Raw genomic sequence first — 27,815 nt, forward strand, 5'->3', positions numbered from 1 at the left:
AGGTGGGGGCCGACAGCTAACATTTAAAGTAGTTATTTTACCTTCATTTTAATTGTCATTTTATTCTCATCACCTTCCTGGGACAAGGAGAAGGAATAATCTGCCCAGTTCAAAAAAAGGGAAGCTGAGGCTCACAGAGTAAAAACGAATTGTCCTATGTGATAGGGGCAGATCTTGCTTACTGCCCAGCCAGTAGCCCATCTCTTCTGCCTTGTCAAAACCACCCCAATTTTGATGGGTGCCCATGTGGCCAGCCCCAGAGAATGAATCTTGACAAGTCCACACCAACGAAGGTAATGGCACTGCCTTTGTCAGGATCTCTGCCAGATACTTGCTTTCTGAGAGTCCCGTGAAGCTTAGAAAGGCCATGTGACAGCTCCACCCCCAAGAAATTTAAGGGACACCTGCAAGGTGGCATCCAGAAAGATTTTCTTTCCTAATAAAAAGGGAGCTATGGGGAGAGTCCTCGTCCTCCCTTTTCACTGCAGTTGCTGTCTTGTGAGTCTGAAGTGACGAGCCTGAGGATGGAAACCAACTCACTGTGAAGGAGAGGAAGCGTCGAAGAGATTGGTTCCCTGATCACATTGTTGAGCCATGGAACCGACCCTGGGACCTCCCTCCCATCCCCAAACTTCTTGGAGATTCTGCAGAAAAGCATTAACATGGCAGGCCTGAGACTGCTATCCTTGGAAAGGTTGCTTTCAAGGTTGGCCACTGACTGGGTGTCCGGGAACTTAGATTTCAGGAGGGCTCCCACCATTTATTAAACTGCTAAGAATGCCTCACTGTGGTTTATGCTGAACTCCTGCTTTCCTTGTGGGGGTCTGGAATTTGGATATGTGGCAAGCAGAGGGTACCTATGTGACCAGTCCCCAATAAGAGTCCTGGGCACTGAGTCTCTAATGAGCTTCCCTGGAAGACAGCATCTCACATGTGTTGTCACAACTCCTTGCTAGAGGAATTAAGCACATCCTGTGTGGCGCTACTGTGCCTGCTTACCCCTGGACTTCCAACCCATGTGCCTTTTTCCTTTCCTGATTTTACTCTTGTACTCTTTCATTGCAATACATCACGACTATGAATACAACTATATGCTGAGTCCCATAAGTCTTCCCAGCCAATCATCAAACCTGGGGATGGTTCTTGGGGACTCCCACACACAAAAATAAAGGTCCTTTCATTAAGCTTCTGATCACTGGACTTTCTGCAATTTGCAAATGATATAACAATAAAGACAGCAAGTAGTGTAGAGAACTCAAACACAGGCTATCTGCCTCTAAATCCCAAGCTCATGCTCCAATCCCATACTGCCTCAGGTCAGTTGAGCAAGTTGACAAGGGCTTGAAGAACTGAAAGGAATGGTAAGAATAAAGGAAAGTAGGAAGAGCTTCAAAGGTCAGAAAAAAACATAAATTTGTCAAAGTAAACACAGCGCAAGGTAGAGTTTAAGGCCTGCAGCAAGAATAGGAAGAGAATAAGGATACAGTGGCAAAGTTTTAGGAAATTAATATTCTTATAAAGTAGTTGGTTAATTTTTCAAAGATACTATATTTCATACAATTTTAGAATTTCAGCATCTTAGTGTGGGAATGGACCTTCCTATTCAGGTAGCCCCACTTCCAGGGGTGGGAAGCACAGGACTTAGAAGGGCAGCTAGTAATTATCGTTACTCATCTCTAATCAGAAAATTCTTCTCACTTCTCTAGTAATTTCTACCTCACAGCCTCAGGTCTATCCTCATAAGGAACATCTACGACTTCTTTTCTGCAAAAGACCTTTCAGATTTTCTGCAATGTCCCTAAGTTTCTTCTTCAAATTGAGATCCCCAATTCTAAAAAGTATTGTTCATAAGCCCTAGGATCCAAGCTATTGACTGTTTGCATTGTAAACCTGGGTGTGTTATCAGAACTCAATTAGATATTTTACTTCTGCATCAAAGCAGGTACATAGTCACCTCTGTACACTTTAGGAGTCCTCTTAGTTTGCAAGTTAGGCAGCTGGAATTTGAAATATACTTTCCCCTACAGAAAAAAAGGACAGTCTAACATAGTCCCTCTGCAATACTAATAGCACTTTTCAAAGGAGGAGGAGGAAGTGGCCCTTTCCCCATTCCTAAGCATAGAGTAGTTTTAGGGATGGTTTAGAAAAAGCCAAATATCACAAAGCTCATCTTTGGTCATCCTCCCACTGATGTAAACTGTGTGAATGATTCAGATATTTAACATTCTCAGAGGTACAGATTTTCTTTTTATTTATTTATTCTTTTTTTAGAAAGAGCAGAGGCAAAGCTCTAATTTGGTTGACTTAAACAAAAACCAACCAACCAACTAACTTAAGGGCATAGGGCCTTGAGGGAGGTAGGGAGGAGCTCTTAAGTGAGTTCTCCTATAAATTGTTCCTTCCTTTGGAGACAGTGACAACAGGAGGTTGTAAGTTTATCAGGAGGGAAGGCCAAGAATCAGGAGATCAGGAGGTTTGGTTTTGAGTGAGGGAGTGGAATGCAGGCCTGGGTGCCCACCACTAACTGGTGAGTTGCCTAAATGTATAAATAGGTCACCAGGAACCAGGAAGTATTTAGTGTCCAGTCTTGAAGGTAGGCACTCAACAAATGTATGCATAACAAATGGGGCTCCCAGGAGATTTTTTTTTTTTTTTTTTTGAGATGGAGTCTCGCTTTGTTGCCCAGGCTGGAGTGCAATGGCACGATCTCGGCTCACTGCAACCTCCGCCTCCCGGGTTCAAGCAATTCTCCTGCCTCAGCCTCTTGAGTAGCTGGGATTACAGGTGTCCGCCACCATGCCTGGCTATTTTTTGTATTTTTAGTAGAGACAAGGTTTCACCACGTTAGTCAGGCTGGTCTCGATCACCTGAGCTTGTGATCTGCCCGCCTCAGCCTCCCAAAGCTGCTGGGATTACAGGCATGAGCCACCGCACCTGGCTGAGATTTTATGTAGATTTCAAAAGACTTAAAAAAGGAATCGGCCGGGCGCAGTGGCTCAAGCCTGTAATCCCAGCACTTTGGGAGGCCAAGACGGGCGGATCACGAGGTCAGGAGATCGAGACCATCCTGGCTAACACGGTGAAACCCCGTCTCTACTAAAAAAATACAAAAAATTAGGCGGGCGCCTGTAGTCCCAGCTCCTCCGGAGGCTGAGGCAGCGTAAACCCGGGAGGCGGAGCTTGCAGTGAATTGAGATCCGGCCACTGTACTCCAGGCGGGGTGACAGAACGAGTCTCCGTCTCAAAAAAAAAAAAAAAAAAGAAACGAATCTACTCTGGGAGTCAGGTTCACAGATGTTTAATTCCAGTTTTCTTTTTTTTTTTTTTTTTTTTTGAGACGGAGTCTCGCGCTGTGTCACCCAGGCTGGAGTACAGTGGCGCGATCTCGGCTCACTGCAAGCTCTGCCTCCCAGGTTCAGGCCATTCTCCTGCCTCAGCCTCCGAGTAGCTGGGACTACAGGCGCCCGCCACCACGCCCGGCTAGTTTTTTGTATTTTTAGTAGAGACGGGGTTTCACCATGTTAGCCAGGATGGTCTCGATCTCCTGACCTCGTGATCCGCCCGCCTCGGCCTCCCAAAGTGCTGGGATTACAGGCTTGAGCCACCGCGCCCGGCCTAATTCCAGTTTTCAAAACATAAATGGGTCTTCTTAAAGACAATATACTTCTTAGGATCAATATGTAGAAATAAAAAATATCGGATCATCTCTCTTGTCTCTCACAGTTTGTATATGAACTAGAACCTTCACGACTTTCTAAAATTGCATAAATTTCAGAAAGGAAAGAATTCTCATTTATTCTGAAGCTTTAAAATCACAATGTGTGTGTGTTTGTGGGTACTTCCATCTAACCTCAGCTTCCGTAAATATCGAAAGAGAATCTGGTGAGCAGAAAGATGGCAGCATTAGCTCCAAAGTACACATCCATATGAAAAATGCAGTTATTAAAAAATATTCAGAGGGGCCAGGTGCAGTGGCTCATGCCTGTAATCCCACCGCTTTGAGGTCAAGGTGGGTGAATCACTTGCGATCAGGACTTTGAGACCAGCCTGACCAACATGGTGAAACCCTGACTCTATTAAAAGTACAAAAAAAAAAAAAAAAATTAGCCAGGTGTGGCAGCGTGTGCCTGTAGTCCCAGCTACTCAGGAGGCTGAGGAAGGAGAATAGCTTGAACCCAGGAGGTGGAGGTTGCAGTGAGCCAAGGCTGCAGTGAGATCGTGCCATTGCACTCCAGTCTGGGCGACAGAGCAAGACTATTCTATCTGGGGGTCTTGGGCTGAGACCATGTACTATCATGGTTTGAGATGATGTCTGTTTTCCCTGTGCTTTCATCCCATAGTAAACTTTTAAACGTTAGGGCCCAGCCTGCCCAACGTGGTGAAACCCCATCTCTACTAAAAATACAAAAATTAGCTGGGCGTGGTGGTGCACACCTGTAATCCCAGCTACTGGAGAGGATAAGGTAGGAAGATCACTTGAACCCCGGAGGCGGAGGTTGCAGTGAGTCAAGATCGTGCCACTGCACTCCAGCCTGGACAAAAGACTGAGACCCTGTCTCCAGAAAAACTGTTAGGCCCTGTCTTACTCAAATATGTGTTTATCCACTCTCAGGCTGCTCTCCTCCCACACCCCCATCTTTTAGTAGATTCTTCAAATGCTTGCTGAACTTAATATCTACCTTTGTTGCAGTTCTCTCACTTGTAGTGCTGGGCTGCTTTAGGGCTTAACTCCTCAAAGATGCTTTTTTGTTTTGTTTTGTTTTGTTTTTTGACATGGAGTCTTGCTCTGTCACCCAGGCTGGAGTGCAATGGTGCGATTTCAGCTCACTGCAACCTCCACCTCCCTGGTTCAAGCGATTCTCCTGCCTCAGCCTCCTGAGTAGCTGGGATTACAGGTGCGCGCCAGGCTATTTTTTGTATTTTTAGTAGAGACGGGGTTACACCATGTTGGCCAGGCTGGTCTCGAACTGCTGACCTCATGATCCGCCCACCTCAGCCTCTCAAAGTGCTGGGATTACAGGCGTGAGCCACCGCACTGGGCCTCAAAGATGCTTCCTCTGATCACTGAAGCCCACTACGGTCTCTCCATAAATGAGAATTACTACAGCATGTGTTTACTTCACGTCTATTATTATTCGTCCCCCAACCCCTGTAGGCTGTAAACTCGGAAAGAGCACGGGCTTTAAAATTAGGCAGATCGAAGTTCAAATTCCATTTCCACCACTCACTATCAGTATAACTTTGGCCCAATAGCTCTGGGCTTGTTCCCCTAACTCACTGGGGGTGTTTAACAGATGAAACGGGATATCTTTCATAAAACATCTAGTACTGCAACTTGCGTAGAGCAGACAGTGGCATTTTCTCTCCCTCAAGGAAAAAGGTCCCACTGTATCTAAAAAGCAGATGGCCAGGGGCAGACATTCAGTAATTGTCAGTTTACTTCAGACAACACATTCTGACCTAAGGGCAAAAAAACATTTTTTCAACCAGTTCAAGCTCGCCAACGATCCCGATCTGGGGGGTGAAGGTGAAGGTTTTCAAATTGAACAAAAAAGATTCCTCGTCAAACCCGAAGACGTTGGGTCACACTGCTTGGCTGCATACCAGATTCCAATGTCTGCAAACTTTGTAGACTTGCCACCAGGAACTTCAGGGACAGGACCTGACTGCTAGACGAAGCTGTGGCCTTGTCCAGATCCTCACCAATCTCTCCCGACCCGGAGAGGACTGACCGACAGACACATCTTCCTCCCCTGCCTCTCACCTCGGCCCCCTCATCCCACAGCCAGTCGGGCCCGCGCGCCCCAGGGTCGTCCCAGAGGAGGAACGCGCCCCTCACCATCCCGGTCCCAGAGCCAGGGGAGACTCACTGCCGAAGTCTTTGGCCTGGTGGAGGAGCTCCTGGTCTCCCGTTTGCTGCAGCTCCTCCTCCGCGGACTCAGCCACCGTCTCGGATGGCTGCTCGGGTGGAGCGTCTGCATTGGGCTGCCCACCGCCTGCCGCCGGCTGCTGCAAGCCCAGCCAACTGCTCAAGCCCCGGAACATCCCGTCCGCGGGGCCGCCGCCGCGGTCCGGATCCCCAGAGACCGGAGCGAGGACTGGTTGCCTCTGACTCCACTCTGCGCGACTCTCAGGGAGATGTCCGGAAGTCGGAGGAAAACGGGAGTCGCCTGCGGCCCCGCCTCTATGACGACTCCGCCGCGGCTGCATAAGCGTCACTTCCGTCCAAAGGCTCCGCCCCTGGTGACGTCAGTTGTGACAACTGTTTTGTGCATGTGGATAGGGGACAAAGAGCTTTCCCAGCGTAGCCCCGCCTTGCCTTTTTCCTCATTCGCCGGCTCTGTAGGTGACTGACCTAGTAGGCGTGTAGACGGTGTCTTTGTCGAAGTCCTAGCCAGTCTCATTTTAACACTGCCTCTAAGCAGCTTGGCTGGTGACTTAGCCTCGCCTTTTCAGGTCCCGCAGGGCTGGGTTCCCGCGGAATTGGATGTCTTTAGCCTCCTCCTGAGCCCAACTGAAAACTAACCCAAAGCTGCCAAGCCCAACTAACAGGGAATAAGAGAACAGAATAAGTTGTTAAACAACACAATGGGATGCTGTCAGCAGAATCTAGACTATGAGAAGCCACAGGACAGACAACCTTGTTTCTTCAAATAAATTGCAAGGAAGAGGGGGGTGTGGTGGGGAACCTATAGATTAAAAAAGACTTAAGGGGCCGGGCGCGGTGGCTCAAGCCTGTAATCTCAGCACTTTGGGAGGCCGAGGCGGGTGGATCACGAGGTCAGGAGATCGAGACCATCCTGGCTAACATGGTGAAACCCCGTCTCTACTAAAAATACAAAAAAATAGCCGGGCGAGGTGGCGGGCGCCTGTAGTCCCAGCTACTCGGAGGCTGAGGCGGGAGAATGGCGTGAACCCAGGAGGCGGAGCTTGCAGTGAGCCGAGATCGCGCCACTGCACTCCAGCCTGGGCGACACAGAGAGACTCCGTCTCAAAAAAAAAAGACTTAAGAGATGTAACCCATGGCCCCTTGTGCATTTTATTAGGACCCTAATTCAGCAAACACATTGAAAAAAATAGTATGATACTTATAAGAACTGGAAATTTGAACACTGGATAGTTGATAAAATGGAGGAATTGTGAAATTAAAAATTTTTAATTGTGGTAAAATACACAAAATTTACCATCTTAATATGATTTACCATCTTAACCATTTCTAAGTGTACAATTCACTACTGTTAAGTACATTCACGTTGTTGTGAAATGAATATTCAGAACTCTTCATCTTGCAATTAAAAGAATGAAAAATAGACCGGGCACGGTGACTCATGCCTGTAATCCCAGCACTTTGGGAGGCCGAGGCGGGCGGATTACAAGGTCAGGAGTTCGAGACCATCCTGCCTAACACGGTGAAACCCCATCTCTACTAAAAATACAAAAAAAATTAGCCGGGCATGGTGGCGGGTGCCTGTAGTCAGCTACTTGGGAAGCTGAGGCAGGAGAATGGCGTGAACCCGGGAGGCGGAGCTTGCAGTGAGCTGAGATCAAGCCATTGCACTCCAGCCTGGGTGACAGAGCGAGACTCCGTCTCACAAAAAAAAAGAAAAAAAAAAAGAATGAAAAATAGAAAGAACTTCATCTTGCAAAACTGAAACTACCTATTAAACAATTCCCCATTCCTGTCCTTGTCATCCCCCTCCTACCTCCATTCTACTTCTTGTCTCTGTGGGTCTGACTAGATACCTTAATATAAGTGGAATCATTCAATATTTGTCTGTGACTGGCTTCTTTCACTTAGCATAATGTCCTCAAGGCTGTGTCAATTTCTTTCTAAGACTGAATAGTATTTCCTTGTCTGTATACACCACGTTTTGTTTATCCATCGCTGTATTGATATTTTTTTTTTTTTTTGAGACGGAGTCTGCCAGTCATCTCCAGGCTGGAGTAGTGGCCGGCCCAGCTCATCAGCCTCGGCCCCTGGAACACGCTATTTCTTTCCCAGCCTGAGTGTTGGGACTAAGAGGCGTCCCACACTACCGGTTGCTTTTGTATTTTTAGACGGGCTTCACCATGTTGTTCCAGGATGGTCTCATCTTCCCGACTGATCCGCCTGCCTCGGCCTCCCAAAGTGCTGGGATTATGGCTTGAGCCAATCACCGCCTCGTATTGAGATTTTACCAAAGAAACATACTCATATCTGGGCTGTGGGGCGGTGGTCACACCTGTAATCCCAGCTTTGGGAGTGTCTTGTGACGGGTGGATCACCTGGAGGTTAGAGCTTGAGATCAGTCCGGACCAACATGGTGGAACCCCTCGCTCTCTACTAAAAATACAAAAGTTAGCCAGGCGCAGGGCTGGTGCCTGTAATCCCAGCCATCGAGACTGAGGCAGGAGAATCACTTGAACTCAGGAGGCGGAGGTTGCAGTGAGCTGAGATCCTGCTGTTGCACTCCAGCCTGGGCGACAAGAGCAAAACTCCGTAAAAAAAATGATACCATGTCTGGAATTTGCTTCCAAATTACTGTTACAGATGGGGGTGGGGGGGAAACGTGGGATATAGATGAAACAAGCCTGGCCATGGGTTGAAGCTGAGTAATTAAACATTTGTCTTTTCTATATTTTTAACTTTTCCCACAATAGCATGTAAAACTGACAAAAAACTAGTGATGTGAATAAGTACGCTTCAGAGCAGGGAGTTCATGGACGCATTTCCCGAGCACAGTCTCCAGTCATTAGTTGTGGAAGGACATCCATGATTCCTTGGTCCCCAGCTATTTTGAGAAGAGGAGGATGGTTCCAGTGACCTGAGGGAGTACATGAGGAATTGATTACAACTCTGATTTCCCTGCTGTCCAGTTTTCCAGCCTGACTTATATGTACATTTTATTCAAGTCCAGGATTTTAGGTTATCAAGCCCAACCTGTTTTTTCTTTCCCCCAAACAGCTTTATTGAGATTTAAACAATTCACCTGTCTAAAGTGTACAATTCAATGGTATATATTTTTGGTATATTACACTATTAATATTTTAAATTGTAGTGAACATAACTTTTTTAGTGTACAGTTCAGTGACATTAATGACATTCCAGCCTGTTTTTAGAGTCCAAGTATTGATTCAGCTTTGAAGTCAGGAGATGTCTTAGGATCAATGCCTTTCTAGGCTTTATTAAGTTAGTGAGAACCTGAAAGTGATTGCGACTTTCCGGAATAGGATATTTGCTTCAAGTATGATTGAACAGAGCCTGGAATTTGAGTGAGAAGCCTAGGATGGGCTTCTAATTCCATCATCTAGTAGGTGAATAAACTTGGGCCTCTATTTTCAGCTATTTGGTAGGTTTGAGACGGAGTCTCGCTCTGTCTTGCCCAGGCTAAAGTGCAGTGGCACAATCTCGGCTCACTGTATCCTCTGCCTCCTGGGTTCAAGCGATTCTCCTGCCTCAGCCTCCCAAATAGCTGGAATTACAGGCGCCTGCCATCACACCTGGCTAATGTTGTGTTTTTAGTAGAGACGGGGTTTCACCATGTTGGCCAGGCTGGTCTCGAACTCCTGATCTCAGGTGATCCACCCACCTCGGCCTCCCAAAGTGCTGGGATTACAGGAGTGAGCCACCATGACCGGCCTAAACTTGATGTTTTACTTGTCTTTTTGCCCTTCAAGTTTCCTCACTTGCAAAAGAAGTATGGTCCTTCCCATAGCAGAGGTGGGGCCCAGTCCTTTCAGCCTTACTCTGCTTTATCTTAAGGTACACTTAAAATCGTGGTGAACACTGTGGTCACCAAGGGATAGACAGTTTTACAACTGTTCTGAAAGGTAGAATTCTTAAAAATAAGAGATTAGGCTGGGCACAATGGCTCATGCCTATAATCCCAGCACTTTGTGAGGCCAAGGTGGGAGGATTGCTTGAGTCTAGGAGTTTGAGACCAGCCTGGGCAACATAACGAGACCCTGTCTATACAAAAAACAAAAAATGAGCTGGGTGTAGTGGCTTGCACCTGTCGTCTCAGCTACTTGGGAAGCTGAGGCAGGGGGACTGCTTGAGCCTGGGAGCTGGAGGCTGCAGTGAGCTGTGATCATGCCACTGTACTCCAACCTGGGTGATAGAGTGAGACCCTGACTCAAAAAATAGAAAAAAAAAAAAAAAGATTACAAAAGGAGAACATAAGCAATCAACTTAATGATGGGCTTCATTTTTCTTTTTTTTTTTTTTTTTTTTTTTTTTTTAAGCGGAGTCTTGCTCTGTCACCCAGGCTGGAAGTGCTGTGGCAGGATCTCAGCTCACTGCTCCGCCTCGGGTTCCGCCATTCTCCTGCCTCGGCCTCGAGATAGCTGGGACTGGCGCCATACACCTCGCCCGGCTAGTTTTTGTATTTTTTAGTAGAGCGGGGTTTTCACCCGTGATGCGCCAGGATGGTCTCGATCTGACCTCGTGATCCGCCCGTCTCGGCCTCTAAAGTGCTGGGATGACTTGAGCCACCACACTTCAGCTTTCATTTTCATTTTAAAAAAATCATCTGGCCAGGCACGGTGGCTCATGCCCATAATACCAGAACTTTGGGAGGCTGAGGTGGGTTGATCACCTGAGGTCAGGAGTTCAAGACCAGCCTGGCCAACATGGTAAAACCCTATCTCTACTAAAAATACAAAAATTAGCCGGGCGTGGTGGTGGGCACCTGTAATCCCAGCTACTCAGGAGGCTGAGGCAAGAGAATCACTTGAACCCGGGAGGTGGAGGTTGCAGTGAGCCGAGATTGTGCCATTGCACTCCAGCCTGGGCAACAAGAATGAAACCCCATCTTAAGAAAAAAAAAAAGTCATCTTGTGCGGATTTAGCAAAATGTTATGCTGGTGGTGGGCCATGAATTGACACTTGTTGAATGAGGATACACCCTTATCCCACACAATTCAGTCAATCCGCATCCTGTTATCAAATTTGTTTTCCAGCTCGTTATTTTTCCCATTTGAGATTAAAAATACAATAGTTATTATACTGAGCCCTTTGTATATACAGACTATCTTTATCCATTAGCCTCATAAATGAATAGGACGATTAGATCAGGCCTTACATCCTGTGGTGGAGTCTGGCTGTGCATTGATGTCCTGGCTTTGCCACTCATATTAACTAATGTACCCTTGGTCAAGACATTTCACATCTCTGAACCTCAGGTCCCTCATTCTAAAAAGGGGATCATAACAACTGTCCTGGTTTGTGGCAGGTATTAAGTATTAGCACCCACACCAACCCATTTCACAAATGTTCTTTCCCCTGAGCCTTCTGGAAGACTTGTTTATTCCTCTAGCCTTTTGACAAGGTGGTTCCTTGTCCCTCCCCTGGACCCCCCCAATACCCATGGAGACCTGGATCTCTCCCAAGGATACCCTGCTGAGTGAAGCCTCTGCTTATTTTCCCAGAAATTGACATCATTGTTCCAAGCTTCTTACTGCTTCCTCCACAATACTGTTCTTTCGTCCTGGGTGGGGAGAAACTCCATTGTGTTTATTTTTTTTGAGAGTTTCGCTCTTGTCGCCCAGGCTGGAGTGCAGTGGCACGATCTTGGCTCACTGCAATCTCCGCCTCCCGGGTTCAAGAGATTCTCCTGCTTTAGCCTCCCAGTAGTTGGGACTACAGGCACATGCCACCACGCCCGGCTAATTTTTTGTATTTTTAGTAGAGACAGGGTTTCACCGTGTTAGCCAGGATGGTCTCAATCTCTTGACCTCGTGATCCACCCGCCTTGGCCTCCTAAAGTGCTGGGATTACAGGCGTGAGCCACCATGCCTGGCCGTGTTTATTTTTTTAAATTAATTGATTTTTTTTTTTTTTTTTGAGACAAGCTCTCACTCTGTTGTCCAGGCTGGAGTGCAGTGGCACGATCATAGCACATTGCAGCCTTGACCTCCTGTGCTCAGGCGATCTTCTCGCTTCAGCCTCCCCTGGGACGCACGCCAGCACAACTGATAATTTTTGTATTTTTTGTAGAGACGGGATTTTGCCATGTTGTCCAGGCAAGTCACCAACTCCTGGACTCAAACTATCTGCCTGCCTCGGCCTCTCAAAGTGCTGGGATTACAGGGGTGTGCCACGGCACCAGGCCTCCATTGTGTCTTGAAAGGCACTGGACATTTATTCTGCAACCTTCTCCCTTTCCTTGTCAGTCATCTATTAGTTTCAGACTCACTACCCACCCTGCAACCCCAATTCTCTAAAGTTCCTTGACCTCGATTGACTCCTCCACCTCCTGCCATCCTTTTGGGACCCTCGATGTCCAACACGCCAGCCTTGTGGGCACTAAACCCAAGGCCAGTGATGCTCATCTCACTTTTCTATTCCATTGTAGCTGCTACACCCCAAAGTGTCTCATTTCCTGGAATATCCGTTTGAAGGCCTGAACTCCAGCACCACACTCTGGGGCCAGTTTGCCAGTCCTCTCCTCAGAGGCCCTGGCCTTGGAGCCCTTCTCTCATCTGTCTCCCAGTCTATCAGCTCCCCACTGGTTTTATTAATAGTTCCTGTCCTCTAGGACTAGAACTCTGGCCCATCACTGCAATCACAGTCTTTCTGTGTCCTCCACCTCCTCACCCTCTTGTCCTTCTACTCTATGCAAGCAGGAAACTTGGGTTTTATAACTAAGCTATATTTCTGTAGATACCTTGCCGGATTATAGCTGGACACCACTACACAATGATGGTTTCCAAACTCCACTAGGTTTCCAGTGACTCTTGACTAACTTGTCGCTCTAGCATCTCACACTGGTTATGCAACATTTCCACCACTTTCCTAAAATCTTCCATCTCACTTCAGACCCTTCTATTGTCCACGTTAGCTTCCTTCAGTGGTTTGCTTCTTGCCTTCACCCGAAAAACCTCCTGTATCCGTTCCCAGCACCAATCATCCTCCAGTACTTTTTTTTTTTTTTTTTGAGACAAAGTCTCCTCTGTCGCCCAGGCTGGAGTGCAGTGGCCGGATTGCGGCTCACTGCAACCTCTGCCTCCCGGGTTCAAGCGATTCTGCGATTCTCTCTGCCTCAGCCTTCCGAGTAGGTGGGATTACAGGCAGGTGCCACGACGCCCGGCTAATTTTGCATTTTTAGTAGAGACAGGGTTATACCACGTTGGCTAGGCCTGGTCTTGAACTCCCGACCTCAGGTAATCTGCCCGCCTCGGCCTCCCAAAGTGCTGGGATTACAGGCGCGAGTCACCCGAAGAGTGACTTTTTAGAGTATTTGGGCCGGGTGCAGTGGCTCAAGCCTGTAATCCCAGCACTTTGGGAGGCCAAGGCAGGCGGATCACCTGAGGTCGGGAGTTCGAGACCAGTCTGGCCAACGTGATGTAACCCCGTTTCTACTAAAAATGCAAATTTAGCCAAGCGTGGTGGCGCTCGCCTGTAATCCCAGCTACTCCGGAGGCTGAGGCAGGGAGAATCGCTTGAATCCGGGAGGTGGAGGTTGCAGTGAGCCGAGATCGCGCCATTGCACTCCAGCCTGGGCAAAAAGGGCGAAACTCCGTCTCAAAGAAAAAAAAAAAAAAGTCACCCTTCCAAGCCTTAATTGCCTTCCCCCCTCCCTGCACCCCCGCAGCTCTTTGCTGCAGAAATATTGTTCTAGGGAACCTTACTGGTTCTAACAGACGGGTGGACCTCCCTCCAGACTGTGAGCTAGTTCCTCAAAGGCAGGCATTCTTTTTTCTTTTCCTTCTCTCCTGAGCGCTTCTGCAGTTCCTGGGGCGTAGTAGGGGATGCACAAACGTTTGTGACCAGTGAAGTTCTTTACAAGGGTAAGATCTGGACGGGAGGACTCGAGCGAGGGTCTCGGCTTGCCAGGAGGCCGGGGCTCTCCGGGAATTGTGGAGTTCACCCGCGCACTCGAAGTGCCTTTGCGAAGTGAGCCACGGGAGGGAGGAGCGGTCCCCGAGCTGGGCGAGGCCTGGGGCCCAGTGCGTCCAGAGAGGAGGGTGACGGGAGCTGCCTGTGCTGGAGGAATCACTTTTTAGGCGCTTGTTTTGGACCATTGCACAAACCCGGGTGCAAACCCCAAGCTCACCAGCGTGAGTCAGCTGGGCCAGCAGCAGGGAGAGGGGAGGGTGGGCGAGGAGGGCGCCGCGCACCCCAAGGCCCGGGTGGGCGGTGGCAAGATCCTGGGGGCGGCTTTGGACAGCCCCGGCAGCGACCCCTTCCCCAGCCCGACAGGTGAGCGCCAGGCCAGCTGCGGGGTGGAGCCCGCCGTGCCCACCAGCCACCCTACCCGGCGCTACCACCACCGCGCAGGTAACTTCCCTCCTGGGCCTGTCCCAGACCCCCAGGGCCTTGGCGCCCGGGCCATCCCACGTCCCCAGGGCCTCTCTGCCCTGCACCCCCAAGCCTCGGTGCACTTGTGAGGCTGGGCTCCTTTGTCCCCTCTCTGATGGCGCCGGCTCCCTCCCCAGCGCTGAGTCCAGAGTCCGGCCGCCAGCCCCGCGCGTCCCGCACCCCGCGCTCGCAGACCTCGGCTGCCGGGTGTGGCGCGGACACTGGGGAACGCTGGCCCGTGCCCAGTGCGGTCGGAGCCTGTCCCGCGCGTCCCCGGGACGCGCTTCTTCCCGCCCCCGCCGGCGCCAGCGCCCGCACCCGGATCCCCACTTCTCCCGGCCCTCGGGAACCCGGAGAGCCCTGAGATGGCGTTGGCGGAAGTGAAGCCGCAAGCGGGGGTCGGCGAGGCTGGTGATCAGCGCCGGTAACATGGCCTTTCTGTCCTCTCTCCCGTCGCAGTGCACCCCTTAAACAACAACCCCCGCGTTTTCCCCGTACTAGATGGTTAGGGCTCGTAGTGCCGAACTACGCTGCTGCTACAAAATAGCTTTTTGGGGGCAACATAAAAAAAAATTGTATGTATAGTTTATATTCAATAAAATGCCCCATTTTCAGTGTGCAAATCGACGGGATTTGACAAATTATACACTCCTGTAACCGTTATCCCAAGTGGACACTGACCATTTCCTTCACCCTGCAAAGTTCCCTGGTACCTCCTTCCTGTCAATCCGCCCCAGGCCCCTCATTCAACCCTGGTTCTGATTGTTATCATAGTTTAGCTTTGCCTGTTCTAGAACTTCATAGAACAAGATCATCAGGTAAGTACTCTTTTGTGTCTAACATTACTTTTTAAATGGCCATCACTGAGAAGGTGTCTCTGGGTGCTCCTGGTGCTTTTATTTGCTCTAGGCCTGCCTGGTCTAATGTGGGAGCCACTGGTCACATGTGGTTATTGAATACTGGAAATGTGGCAAAATCCGTACTGAGATGTGCTCTAAGTATAGGCACCTGATTTCTGAAAGTTCAGTACACAAAAAGGGTGTAAAATATTTCACTAATAAATTCTTACATTGTGTGTTAAAAGTTATAACATTTTTGGCTACATTGGGTTAAGTAACATATATTAACATGGACTTCATTTGATTCTTTTTACTTTTTTAATATGGCTACTAGAAACTTAAAATTACATACCTGGCTGTGTAATTTTTTTTTTTTTTTTTTTTTTTGAGACGGAGTCTCGCTCTGTCACCCAGGCTGGACTGCAGTGGCCGGATCTCAGCTCACTGCAAGCTCCGCCTCCCGGGTTCACGCCGTTCTCCGGCCTCAGCCTCCCGAGTAGCTGGGACTACAGGCGCCCGCCACCTCGCCCGGCTAGTTTTTTGTATTTCTTAATAGAGACGGGGTTTCACCGTGTTAGCCAGGATGGTCTCGATCTCCTGACCTCGTGATCCGCCCGTCTCGGCCTCCCAAAGTGCTGGGATTACAGGCTTGAGCCACCGCGCCCGGCCAATATTTTTTATTATATAGTGGAGACAGCACAGCTCTACACGGTGCTATTCTATAAACACTTGGTTCTGCTCACTGCATGTAAGAGTAAATGAAAAGCTTGTCTTGACACCAGAAACCATCCCCAATGGAGAAAGTGATCTAAAACAGGGCCAGCCTTTCCCTGCACCTTTGAAACTTTGTTAAAGTTACTTGTTTGCTTAAAAGAGGTAAAGGGCCGGGCATGGTGGCTCACGCCTGTAATCCCAGCACTTTGGGAGGCCGAGGCAGGAGGATCATGAGGTCGAGATCGAGACCATCCTGGACAACATGGTGAAACCCCGTCTCTACTAAAAATACAAAAATTAGCTGGGAATGGTGGCACACACCTGTAGTCCCAGCTACTCGGGAGGCTGAGGCAGGAGAATTGCTTGAACCCAGGAGGCAGAGGTTGCAGTGAGCCCAGATTGTGCCATTGCACTCCAGCCTGGTGACTGAACACAACTCCATCTCAAAACAACAACAACAACAACAACAACAAAGTAGAAAGAATTAGGTGTCTCCTTGGTATTAAGTTGCATTCTTACAAAAGGTCTCTAAAATATCCAATGTGCTTTAAAAAGGTATCTTGTGTTTTTGACAAAACAGAAAATGAGTAATTGCTGATGTAGGGGAGGAAAGAGCTGATATCATAAGGGTCACGGCTGACAGCCTTAGACAAGAGACAGATTAACAAGAGAGAAGGCCGGGCGTGGTGGCTCAAGCCTGTAATCCCAGCACTTTGGGAGGCCGAGACGGGCGGATCACAAGGTCAGGAGATCGAGACCATCCTGGCTAACACGGGGAAACCCCGTCTCTACTGAAAAATACAAAAAACTAGCCGGGCGAGGTGGTGGGCGCCTGTAGTCCCAGCTACTTGGGAGGCTGAGGCAGGAGAATGGCATAAACCCGGGAGGCGGAGCTTGCAGTGAGCTGAGATCCGGCCACTGCACTCCAGCCTGGGCGGCAGAGCGGGACTCCGTCTCAAAAAAAAAAAAAAAAAAAAAACAAGAGAGAAGCATAACAATTTGTTGAATCGTAGGTTTGTGTGACATGGAAGCCTTCAGAAATGAAAACCCCTTAAAGATGCAAGGGAAATGATCTGATTTTATGCTTGGAGTCCATGAAGCAGGGACGGATGAGCTGATGGAAATAGACGGAGTGGGGAAACCCAGCAAGGCCTGTCCACATTCTTCTTGGCCTCTCTGTTGTAGCTTTTCTTCCTCCCCGGTATGGGGTAGAACCTCTTTGGAATGAGGGTCTTAATTTCTTTATGGCCAGCTGTTGTATAGAAAGGTGGTTGAGAGGAAGGTTAGAGTCATATTTTTTGACTTTCTGGCTGGCTTTGCAGGGAAAGAGGTTCTAGTTTCTATGACTTGCCTTGGGGGAGTATGAGGGGTGACAGGCAGGAGGGCAGGAGAAGGTCAGAGAGAAACTTTGCTTCTGAGGCCTTCATTTTGGGGTTTTGTTTTCTTGAGCCCCAACACAGACAACCTAATCACCTAAATATATTAAGACATAACATGGTGTATCTTTGACCAAATAAAGATGGAATTTTTTTTTTTTTTTTTTTTTTTTTTAGACAGAGTCTCACTCTGTTGCCGGGGTGGAGTGCAGTGTCGCAATCTTGGCTCACTGCAACCTCCACCTCCTGGGTTCAAGTGATTCTCCTGCCTAAGCCTCCCAAGTACCTGGGACTACAGGCAGGCGCCACCACGCCTGGCTAATTTTTGTATTTTTAGTAGAGACAAGATTTTACCATGTTGGCCAGGATGGTCTTGATCTCTTGACCTCGTGATCCACCCGCCTTGACCTCCCAAAATGTTGGGATTACAGGCGTGAGCCATTGCACCCGGCCATAAGACGGAAATCTTAATGGTGACTATTAACATTTAGATCTTAATTTAAAAAAACATAGTCAATAATATATTCAATGTTATAGTCTGCTCTCTCTTTTTTCAGGTAACGTAAGCATTTTCTTTCTTCCTTCCTTTTTTTTTGAGACAGAGTTTTGCTTTGTTGCCCAGGTTGGAGGGCATTGGCACAACCTCCACCTCCCAGGTTCAAGCAATTCTTGTGCCTCAGCCTCCCGAGTAGCTGGGATTACAGGTGCACGCCACCACACCCGGCTGATCTTTTGTATTTTAGTAGAGATGGGGTTTCCCCATGTTGCCCAACCTGGTCTTGAACTCTTGAGCTCAGGCAATCCGCCCGTCTCGGCCTCCCAAAGTGCTGGGATTACAGGCGTGAGCCACTGTGCCTGGCCACATAAGCATTTTCTTTTTTCTTTACTCTCTTGTTTTTGAGATGAAGTCTTGCTCTTGTTCCCCAGACTGGAGTGCAATGGTGCCATCTCGGCTCACTGCAACCTCTGCCTCCGGGGTTCAAGTGATTCTCCTGCCTCAGCCTCCCGAGTAGCTGGGATTACAGGCACCTGCCACCATGCCTGGCTAATTTTTGTATTTTTGGTAGAGACAGGGTTTCACCATGTTGGCCAGGCTGGTCTTGAACTGCTCGCCTCAGCCTCCCAAAGAAGCATTTTCTTATATAAAAAATTATTAGGCATAATGTGACTTCGCACGAATGTATGCCAGTTTTCTTCACCATACCTCTACAGCATTTTTCCATTTTGGTAACTTTTACAAAGAGAGTCATTTGAACAGTATGACGGTGCCAGAATAAGGTATAATTAAAGCACAGTTCATTTGCCCCTTAATCCTGCAGGAAAGGTGAAGTCCAGTGGGACATAGACCTTGTCTTTTTATCTCCGTATCCCTAGGACTTGGAAATATGTCAAGCGTGTAATAGATGTTCAAATAAACATTATATATGTAATATATGTATATATATAATTTTATTTTATTTATTTGAGATGGAGTCTCACTCTGTTGCCCAGGCTGGAGTGCAATGGTGTGATCTTGGCTCACTGCAACCTCCTGCTTCCAGTTTCAAGCGATTCTCCTGCCTCAGCCTCCCTACTAGCTGAGATTACAGGTGCCCACGACCACGCCGAGCTACTTTTTGTATTTTTAGTAGAGATGGAGTTTCACCATGTTTGTCAGGCTGGTCTTGAACTCCTGACCTCTGTGATCCACCCACCTCGGCCTCCCAAAGTGCTGGGATTACAGGCGTGAGCCACCGCGCCTGGCTTACTTTATTTCTCATAAAGGGTTACAGCCTGCAAAGGGGCCATCCCACAGGCTGGGAAGCACACGTTTTAAAGAGACAGGGTCTCACTATGTTGCCTAGGCTGTTCTCAAACTTCTGGCCTCAAGTGACCCTCTTACCTTGGCCTCCCAAAACCAGAGGCAGTCACTCTGAAGGAGGAGGGTTCAGCTTTATGCTGAACAGGTTGACTAAACATACATATTCAACAGGTTACAGAAGGAGCTATGAATATTCATGAAGGTGGTCCTGACTCATGTGTATTGAATAAACATGCAAATAGCATATGACCCCTGTTCACTTTGGGGTGGAGACTTAACATTTAAATGAATTTCAGTTAAGCCCTATACATCAAAAGTTCTTTTCAGGACATGAAGGCACGCAAGTCCGCAGCCTCTGTAAACTGGCCAGAGCCAGTCTATGGTTGTGGTCTTATCAGGAGAAAGTTACTGAAATCAGTCTCTTGTCCAATAAAAGTTGTAGTTTTGACTGGTGTAACAGGATTCAGACAGTCAGCATCTGTGAGCTAGATGAGTTGTAATTGTTTTAATATTGCTTATTTAAATACAGTTTTTGTTTTTTATTTTTTTGAGACAGAGTCTCGCTCTGTCGCCCAGGCTGGAGTGCAGTGAGCCACTGCACCCAGCAAGACTTTTTTTTTTTTTTTTTAGAATAATTTTAGGTTCACAGCAAAACTAAGCGGAAAGTACAGAGTTCCCATACATCCTCTCCCCCACCGCTATGCCCAACCTCCTATTAACATCCCGCACTTGCAGAGTGGTACATTTATTATAATCAGTGAACCTACATTGATGCATCATTTTTGCCTAAGATTCATAGGTTTTCATTTTGTTTTGTTTTTTTGAGATGGAGTTTCGCTCTTGTTGCCCAGGCTGGAGTGCAATGGCATGATCTCGGCTCACTGCAACCTCCACCTCCCGAGTTCAAGCGATTCTCCTGCCTCAGCCCCCTCGAGTAGCTGGGATTACAGGCATGCGCCACCACGCCTGGCTAATTTTGTATTTTTAGTAAAGACGGGGTTTCTCCATGTTGGCCAGGCTGGTCTTGACCTCCTGACCTCAGGTGATGCGCCCGCCTCGGCCTCCCAAAGTGCTGGGATTACAGGCGTGAGCCACCGCGCCCAGCAGAAAGTCCGTAGTTTATTTACATCAGGGTTCACTCTTCCTGTTGTCCATTCTGTGGGTTTGGATAAATGTATAATGACATGGATCCGTCATTACAGTACTATGCAGAATAGTTTCACTGCCCTAAAATTCCCTTGTATTCTGCCTATTCATCCCTCTCTCCCTCCTACCCGCTGACAATCACTGATCTTTTCACTGTCTCTCTAGTTTTGCCTTTTCCAAAGTGTCATATAGTTGAAGTCATACAGTATGTAGCTTTTTCAGATTGGCTTCTTTCACTTGGTAATATGCACTTGAGATTCCTCCATGTTTTTTCAAGGCTTGGTAGCCCATTTCTTTTTAACACCAAATTGTATTCCTAGAGATTGCTATTTTTTCCCCACTTTACAGATGAAGGAATAGGCACAGAAAGGATAAAGAACTTGCCCAAGGCCGGGCGTGGTGGCTCACGCCTGTGATCCCAGCACTTTGGGAGGCCGAGGTGGGTGGTCACTTGAGACCAGGAGTTTGAGACCAGCCTGGCCAACATGGTGAAATCCCATCTCTACTAAAAATACAAAAATTAGCCCAGCATGGTGGTGCATGCCTATAATCCTAGCTACTTGGGAGGCTGAGGCATGAGAATCATTTGGACCGGGGAGGTGGAGGTTGCAGTGAGCCGAGATTGTGTCACTACATTCCAGCCTGGGCAACTGAGTGAGACCCTGTCTAAAAAAAAAAAGAAAAAAGGAAAAAAAAAAGAACTTGCCCAGGTACAGTTTGTACAGATCAGTCTGACACTGGAGTCTGAGCTCTTAAACATCTTAGCATGCCTGTGAATCCTAGAGAAATTTGGTTTATCATGATGAAGTTTGTTGCATGATAGAGTTGAGGTCTTTGGAAACCCAGGGCAACAGACCTAGGCACTTTGCTTGCAGAAGGTATCCACAGCTTTCTGTATAGTGACAATAATAAAAAGCCTAGAAGATAAGACTCTGTTTCAAAAAAAGTTCAAGTATTTAGTTTAGATAGAAAACTGCTGTGTGCTTTTGAAATTTTGGTGAGATGAAGCATGGTGGCTCACTTTTGTAATCACAGCATCTTGGGAGGCCAAGACAAGAGGACTGCTTGAGCCCAGGAGTCTGAGACCAGCCAGGGCATCATAGTAAGAACCTGTCTTTACAAAAATGTTTTAAGAATTAGCTGAGAGAGTTGGCACGTGCCTGTAGTCCCAGCTACTCCAGAGCCTGAGGCAAGAGGATTGCTTGAGCCCTGAAGTTCAAGGTTGCAGTGAGCTATGAACATGCCACTACACTCCAGCCTGGGTGACCTAGTGAGACACTGTCTCTTAAAAAAAAAAATTCTGAGCTAGGGGCGGTGGCTCATGCCTGTTATCCCAGCACTTTGGGAGGCTGAGGCAGGTAGATCGGTTGAGCTCAGGAGTTGGAGACTAGCGTGGGCAACATGGTGAAACTCTGTCTCTACAAAAAAACCACAAAAATTAGCAGGGTGTGGTGGTGCTCACCTACAGTCTCAGTTACTAGGATGCTGAGGTGGGAGGATCGCTTGAACCCAGCGAGCAGAGATTACAGTGAGCCATGATTGCACCACTGCTCTCCAGCCTGGGTGACAGAGTGAGACTGTCTTAAAAAAAAAAAAAAAAAGAAAAAAATTCTGGTTGAATGCACTGTCTGCTTTACTAGTTTCAAATATTTCTCTTTCCTTATCCATAATTTTATTGCCTTTCAGATTATATCTGGGTGTTGGCACCCAGCCACTATTCTGCCAATGAAGTACATCCTGGTCACGGGTGGGGTCATCTCAGGCATCGGTAAAGGGATCATTGCCAGCAGCATTGGGACGATTCTAAAATCATGTGGACTCCGAGTTACTGCCATCAAAATCGACCCCTATATTAACATCGATGCTGGCACTTTTTCACCTTATGAACACGGTACGAAAGAGAACCACTTCCCCCTTATAGCGCTAGGCTCAACTGCATTTTTTTCTTCCGCTTTGGGTAATTTCTTTAGGATGTAGTTCCAGATTTAGAGTGACTAGATTGCATGCTATGAATACGTGAATTTTCTCATGGTCATTGACACATTGTTCATACCTCTGATGACATTCCAAATTAATCAACCCTTGTGGAAACATTGTACTTTTTGTACTATGGATTCTGTTTTATTTTTATCATAAAGGTAGTATGTTTCTCTTAACATTTCCCATTGCCTGGAGTAACTATTATTAATGGTGACATTTTGATGTATGAGTGTATTCTATTTATTTTTAAAATGGCTTTAGCCCTTACATGCTATTTAAAAAAAAGTTTTTATGAGGCCGGGCGCGGTGGTTTATGCCTGTAATCCCAACACTTTGGGAGGCCAAGGCAGGCAGATCACGAGGTCAGGAGATTGAGACCATCCTGGCTAATACGGTGAAACCTCGTCTCTACTAAAAATATAAAAAATTAGCTGGGTGGGCCGGGCGCGGTGGCTCAAGCCTGTAATCCCAGCACTTTGGGAGGCCGAGACAGGCGGATCACGAGGTCAGGAGATCGAGACCTGGCTAACACGGTGAAACCCCGTCTCTACTAAAAAAAAAATACAAAAAACTAGCCGGGAGAGATGGCGGGCGCCTGTAGTCCCAGCTACTCGGGAGGCTGAGGCAGGAGAATGGCGTAAACCCGGGAGGCGGAGCTTGCAGTGAGCTGAGATCTGGCCACTGCACTCCAGCCTGGGTGACAGAGCGAGACTCCGTCTCAAAGAAAAAAAGAAAATTAGCTGGGTGTGGTGTCATGTATCTGTAGTCCCAGCTACTCAGGAGGTTGAGGCAGGAGAATCACTTGAACCTGGCAGGCGGAGGTTGCAGTAAGCCAAGATCAAGCCATTGCATTCCAGCCTGGGAGACGGAGCGAGACTCTGTCTCAAAAAAACAAAACAAAACAAAACAAAAAACAAAACAACAACAAAAAACAACCAAAAAAAACCTTTTTATATGCAAGCAAAAAAGAGCATAAATCGTAAGTGTACAGTTGGATGAATTTTCATTAAATGAACACACTGTGTAACCAGCCCCTGATCAAGAAACAGAAATGTTTGTGTCCCTTGCTATTCTGTCTTCTTGTTTTTGTTTTTTGAGACAGGGTCTCACTCTATCACCCAGGCTGGAGTGCAGTGGCCAAGATCTCGGCTCAATGCAACCTCCCCCTCCTGGGCTCAAGTGATCTTCCTGCTTCAGTCCCCTGGGTAGCTGGGATTACGGGTACGCACCACCACGTCTGGCTAATTTTTGTATTTTTTTTTTTTATAGAGCTGGATTTTGCCATGTTACTCAGGCTGGTCTCGACCTCCTGGGCTCAAGCAATCCTCCTACCTCGGCCTCCCAAAGTGGTGGGATTACAGGCATGAGCCACTGCGCCCGGCCTTGAATACTTTGTTTTAAACTTCACTAACTGGAGAATAAAACAAACAAAAAGAGGGTATCTTATTGTTTTAGTTTAGATTTCTTTGATTTTGATTTTGTTTGCGAATGACTTATTCAAGTCTGTGGTAGATTGTATTTTTGCTTCAAAATATCACCCACCATCCCTCTGTGGAATACATTTCCCTGCCCTTTGACCTTGGAGTTTGGCCACATAGGATAGTTAACTTGTCTTGGTTTGTTTGGAATGTTCCTGATTTTAAAACAGAAAGTCCCGTGTGCTGGGAACCCGCTTAGTCCTGGGCAAACCAAGCAGGTTGGTCACTCTGTTTGGCCATGTGATTTGTTTTGTCCTATGGGATGTTAGGGAATATTAACATATGCCTTGTTGAAGCAGAAATGTCAAATGCATCTGCGTGGTTTGGCTCAGTCTGTTTTGTGGTTCTGCCCTCCACCATGAGAACAGCTTGCTTTTCAGAGATTTCTCGTTCAGCCTTGGTCCTGGAATGAGAAGAAACAAGTGACTCACAAGTGACTCACAGCCCCCGTGTAACATGAGGGAGAAATAAATAAATGTTTTGTAAGTTGCAGAGATTTTGGGGTTGTTGTGCGGCACCATTGACTAATGCCATGTGTTACACTAAATTTTCTTTGGATTCTTTTTATGAAATTTTTTTTTTTTTTGAGACAGTCTCACTCTGTCACGCAGGTTGGAGTGCAGTGTGTGACCTCGGTTCACTGCAACCTCCGCCTCCCAGGTTCAAGTGATTCTCCTACCCAGCCTGGCAAACATGGTGAAACTCTGTCTCTATTAAAAGAAAAAATAATAGGCTGGGCGCGGTGGTTCACGCCTGTAATCCTAGCACTTTGGGAGGCCGTGGCAGGTAGATCACGAGGTCAGGAGATGGAGACCATCCTGGCCAACGTGGTAAAACCCTGTCTCTACTAAAAATACAAAAAAATTAGCTGGGTGTGGTGGTGTGCACCTGTAATCCCAGCTACTCAGGAGGCTGAGGCAGGAGAATGGCTTGAATCAGGGAGTCAGAGATTGCAGTGACCCGAGATCGTGCCACTGTACTCCAGCCTGGCGATAGAGCGAGACCCCATCTCAAACTAATAATAATAGTAATAATAATAGTAATATAAAGATTAGCCAGGCATGATGGTATATGTCTGTAATCCCAGCTACTTGGGAAGCTGAGACATGAGAATTGCTTGGATCCAGGAGGCAGAGGTTGCAGTGAGCTGAGATGGCACCACCGTGCTCCAGCCCGGTTGACAGTGAGACTCTGTCTCAAAAAAAAAGAAGAAAAAAAAGTATTGTGATATCAGTTTGCTTTTTTCCTTAAAAAGGAAATAGGAATAAATGATAGTTCCCTTAATAGAGGAAAGGTTTAATTCCCACAAGGTGGCTTTAGAAATATACAACTCTCAGTCAATGCCCCGAAGTGACAATAGAGATCTACAAACGTGTCTAGTAAAGTGGGTGCTTCTCGTGCGATGAAGTCGGCACCTGTCTTTTATGACAGTGCATTGTGCACGTAGCTTATGGCACACACAGGCTTTTTCCCTCACTTTCACCAAGTTGCCTTATGGGTTAGCTGTGGCCTTGCTTTGTCACCTGCTGTCTAATTGTGGCTTCAACCAAGATGAGAATCAAGTAAAAGTTTCTTATCGCAATTCCAGAGTCCAGGATACTGATGCTTTGAAGTAAAATACTGTTTGTTTTTAAAATTGCTGTTTTCGTGGCCGGGCGCGGTGGCTCCAGCCTGTAATCCCAGCACTTTGGGAGGCCGAGATGGGCGGATCACAAGGTCAGGAGATCGAGACCATCCTGGCTAACACGGCGAAACCCCGTCTCTACTAAAAACACAAAAAATTAGCCGGGCGAGGTGGCGGCGCCTGTGGTCCCAGCTACTCGGGAGGCTGAGGCAGGAGAATAGCGGGAACCCGGGAGGCGGAGCTTGCAGTGAGCTGAGATCTGGCCACTGCACTCCAGCCTGGGCGACAGAGCGAGACTCCGTCTCAAAAAAAAAAAAAAAATAAAAATAAAATAAAATTGCTGTTTTCAAGTCCTTTTTTTGTGTGGCATATGTTGAGTTTGGAAAAGCTAAATCCTGAAGACAGAATTTCAGTAGATAAAAAACAAAAACCACAATGGAATACTATAAATAGAATTTTCTGATGCATTTTCTTGGATAGAATTGAATTATTTTCTCCACCAAAAAGGAGATGGTGATAGAATATGGCTTAGAAATACATCTTTTACCAGTTTTTTAACAAAAATATGTCCGTCTTTGAAAAATTTACTGGAAGCAAAATTTTGATTTTTCCATTGCCTTTTTAATCCTAGGTGAAGTCTTCGTCTTAAATGATGGTGGAGAAGTTGATTTAGACCTTGGAAATTATGAGAGATTTTTGGATATTAATCTTTATAAAGACAACAATATCACCACGGGGAAGATATATCAGCACGTGATCAACAAAGAGAGGCGTGGCGATTACCTGGGGAAAACAGTGCAAGGTATTATATTCCACAGACATTATGGAGCCCTGTGTGCTGAATATCTTTGTGCTACTCAAAAGTAGAACTGAAGGCCAGGCATGGTGGCTCACGCCTGTAATTCCAGCACTTTGGGAGTCCGAGGCCAGTGGATCACCTGAGGTCAGGAGTTCGAGACCAGCCTGGCCAACATGGTGAAACCCCATCTCTACTAAAAATAAAAAATTAGTTGGGCATGGTGGCGAATGCCTGTAATCCCAGCTATTTGGGAGGCTGAGGCAGGAGAATCACTCAAACCCAGGAGGCAGAGGTTGCAGTGAGCCGATATCGTGCCACTGCACTCCAGCCTGGGCGACAGAGTGAGGCTCCGTCTCAAAAAACAAAAACAAAAACCCACATAGAACTGAAAATGTCACAGTCCCTGTGCTCTACAAGTTCTAATTCTTTTAAACTTGTTGCATTTTTCTCTTTTCATTTTCCAAAAATGTCAGGGTAACTTTCCAGGTGACTTTCAGGTGACTGGGGAGGCCTAAAGCACATTCTTTTTTTTTTTTTTTTTTTTTTTTGAGACGGAGTCTCGCTCTGTCGCCCGGGCTGGAGTGCACTGGCCGGATCTCAGCTCACTGCAAGCTCCGCCTCCTGGGTTCCCGCCATTCTCCTGCCTCAGCCTCCCGAGTAGCTGGGACTACAGGCGCCGCCACCTCGCCCGGCTAGTTTTTTGTATTTTTTAGTAGAGACGGGGTTTCACCGTGTTAGCCAGGATGGTCTCGATCTCCTGACCTCATGATCCGCCCGTCTCGGCCTCCCAAAGTGCTGGGATTACAGGCTTGAGCCACCGCGCCCGGCCTAAGCACATTCTTTTCTCATGAACATGGAATAAACTTTTGTATTAATACTTCTTTCTACAGTTGTCCCTCACATTACTGATGCTGTCCAGGAGTGGGTTATGAACCAAGCCAAGGTGCCGGTGGATGGTAATAAGGAAGAGCCCCAAATATGCGTTATTGAGGCAAGCACAGAACTTTCTTTATAAAATTATATCCTGCTGGGTCTTTGAGCATCTGATCTTCATTTATTTGACAAATACTTACACACACCCTCCTGAGTGCTGGACACTGGGCTAGGAGGTGGGGTCAGAGCAAGAAACAACATAGATGGCTTCTGTCTTTGTGGTCACAAGTGAGTGGGCAAGATTGGCATTAGACAGACAATCACACATACTCGTGGGTAGATGTGCAGTGATCTGCTTGTGGAGACTGATCAGCTGCTGATAAAGTCAATGTGAGGGCCTCTTCTGTGCTGGGGCCTGGGATGGGCACAGTCTCTACCCTTGGTGAACTTGCAGACAACCCTGTCCACACACGACAGACTGCAGTCTAGTGCATGCTATTTGAAAAGTATTTCCGAAGTGCTTTGGAAGTGTAAAGAGACACTGGGTTAGGGAAGTCAGATGGTAGAGGTGATAAGTGATTAGTATCAGCTGTTTAAAGAAAGAAGCTAGTGGCTGGGCGAGGTGGCTGATGCCTGTAATCCCGGCATTTTCAGATGCCAAGGTGGGAGGATTGCTTGAGCCCATGAGTTTGAGACAGCCTGGACAACATGGCGAAAACCTGTCTCTACAGAAACTACAAAAATTAGCTAGGCATGGTGGTACGCACCTGTAGTCCCAGCTACTTGAGAATCTGAAATGGGAGGATCTTTTGAGCCCGGGAGGTTGAGGCTTCAGAGAGTCATGATTGCACCAGCACTTCAGCCTGGGCGATGGAGCCAGACCCTGTCTTAATTTAAAAAAAAA

At 47.3% G+C, this 27,815-nt stretch overlaps 2 protein-coding genes across 2 annotated transcripts in view; one reads left to right on the top strand and one right to left on the bottom strand.

Annotated features, from left to right (window-relative positions):
- SYAP1 (synapse associated protein 1) overlaps positions 1 to 6,183 on the bottom strand; it is a 48,034-nt gene extending 41,851 nt beyond the window's left edge. Inside the window, exon 1 of the mRNA XM_003918881.5 lies at positions 5,871 to 6,183. Within this exon, the coding sequence (XP_003918930.1) occupies positions 5,871 to 6,045 (175 nt within the window). The 5' untranslated portion in view covers positions 6,046 to 6,183. The remainder of the gene's footprint in view (positions 1 to 5,870) is intronic.
- A 7,739-nt stretch (positions 6,184 to 13,922) lies between these two features.
- Positions 13,923 to 27,815, top strand: part of CTPS2 (CTP synthase 2) — a 124,978-nt gene continuing 111,085 nt past the window's right edge. The window contains exons 1-4 of the mRNA XM_031660604.1: positions 13,923 to 14,040; positions 21,844 to 22,048; positions 25,871 to 26,041; positions 26,929 to 27,029. Of these exons, the coding sequence (XP_031516464.1) occupies positions 21,883 to 22,048; positions 25,871 to 26,041; positions 26,929 to 27,029 (438 nt within the window). The 5' untranslated portion in view covers positions 13,923 to 14,040; positions 21,844 to 21,882. The remainder of the gene's footprint in view (positions 14,041 to 21,843; positions 22,049 to 25,870; positions 26,042 to 26,928; positions 27,030 to 27,815) is intronic.

The sequence above is a fragment of the Papio anubis genome, chromosome X, assembly GCF_008728515.1.
Source record: "Papio anubis isolate 15944 chromosome X, Panubis1.0, whole genome shotgun sequence".
Classification (NCBI taxonomy): Eukaryota; Metazoa; Chordata; class Mammalia; order Primates; family Cercopithecidae; genus Papio; species Papio anubis.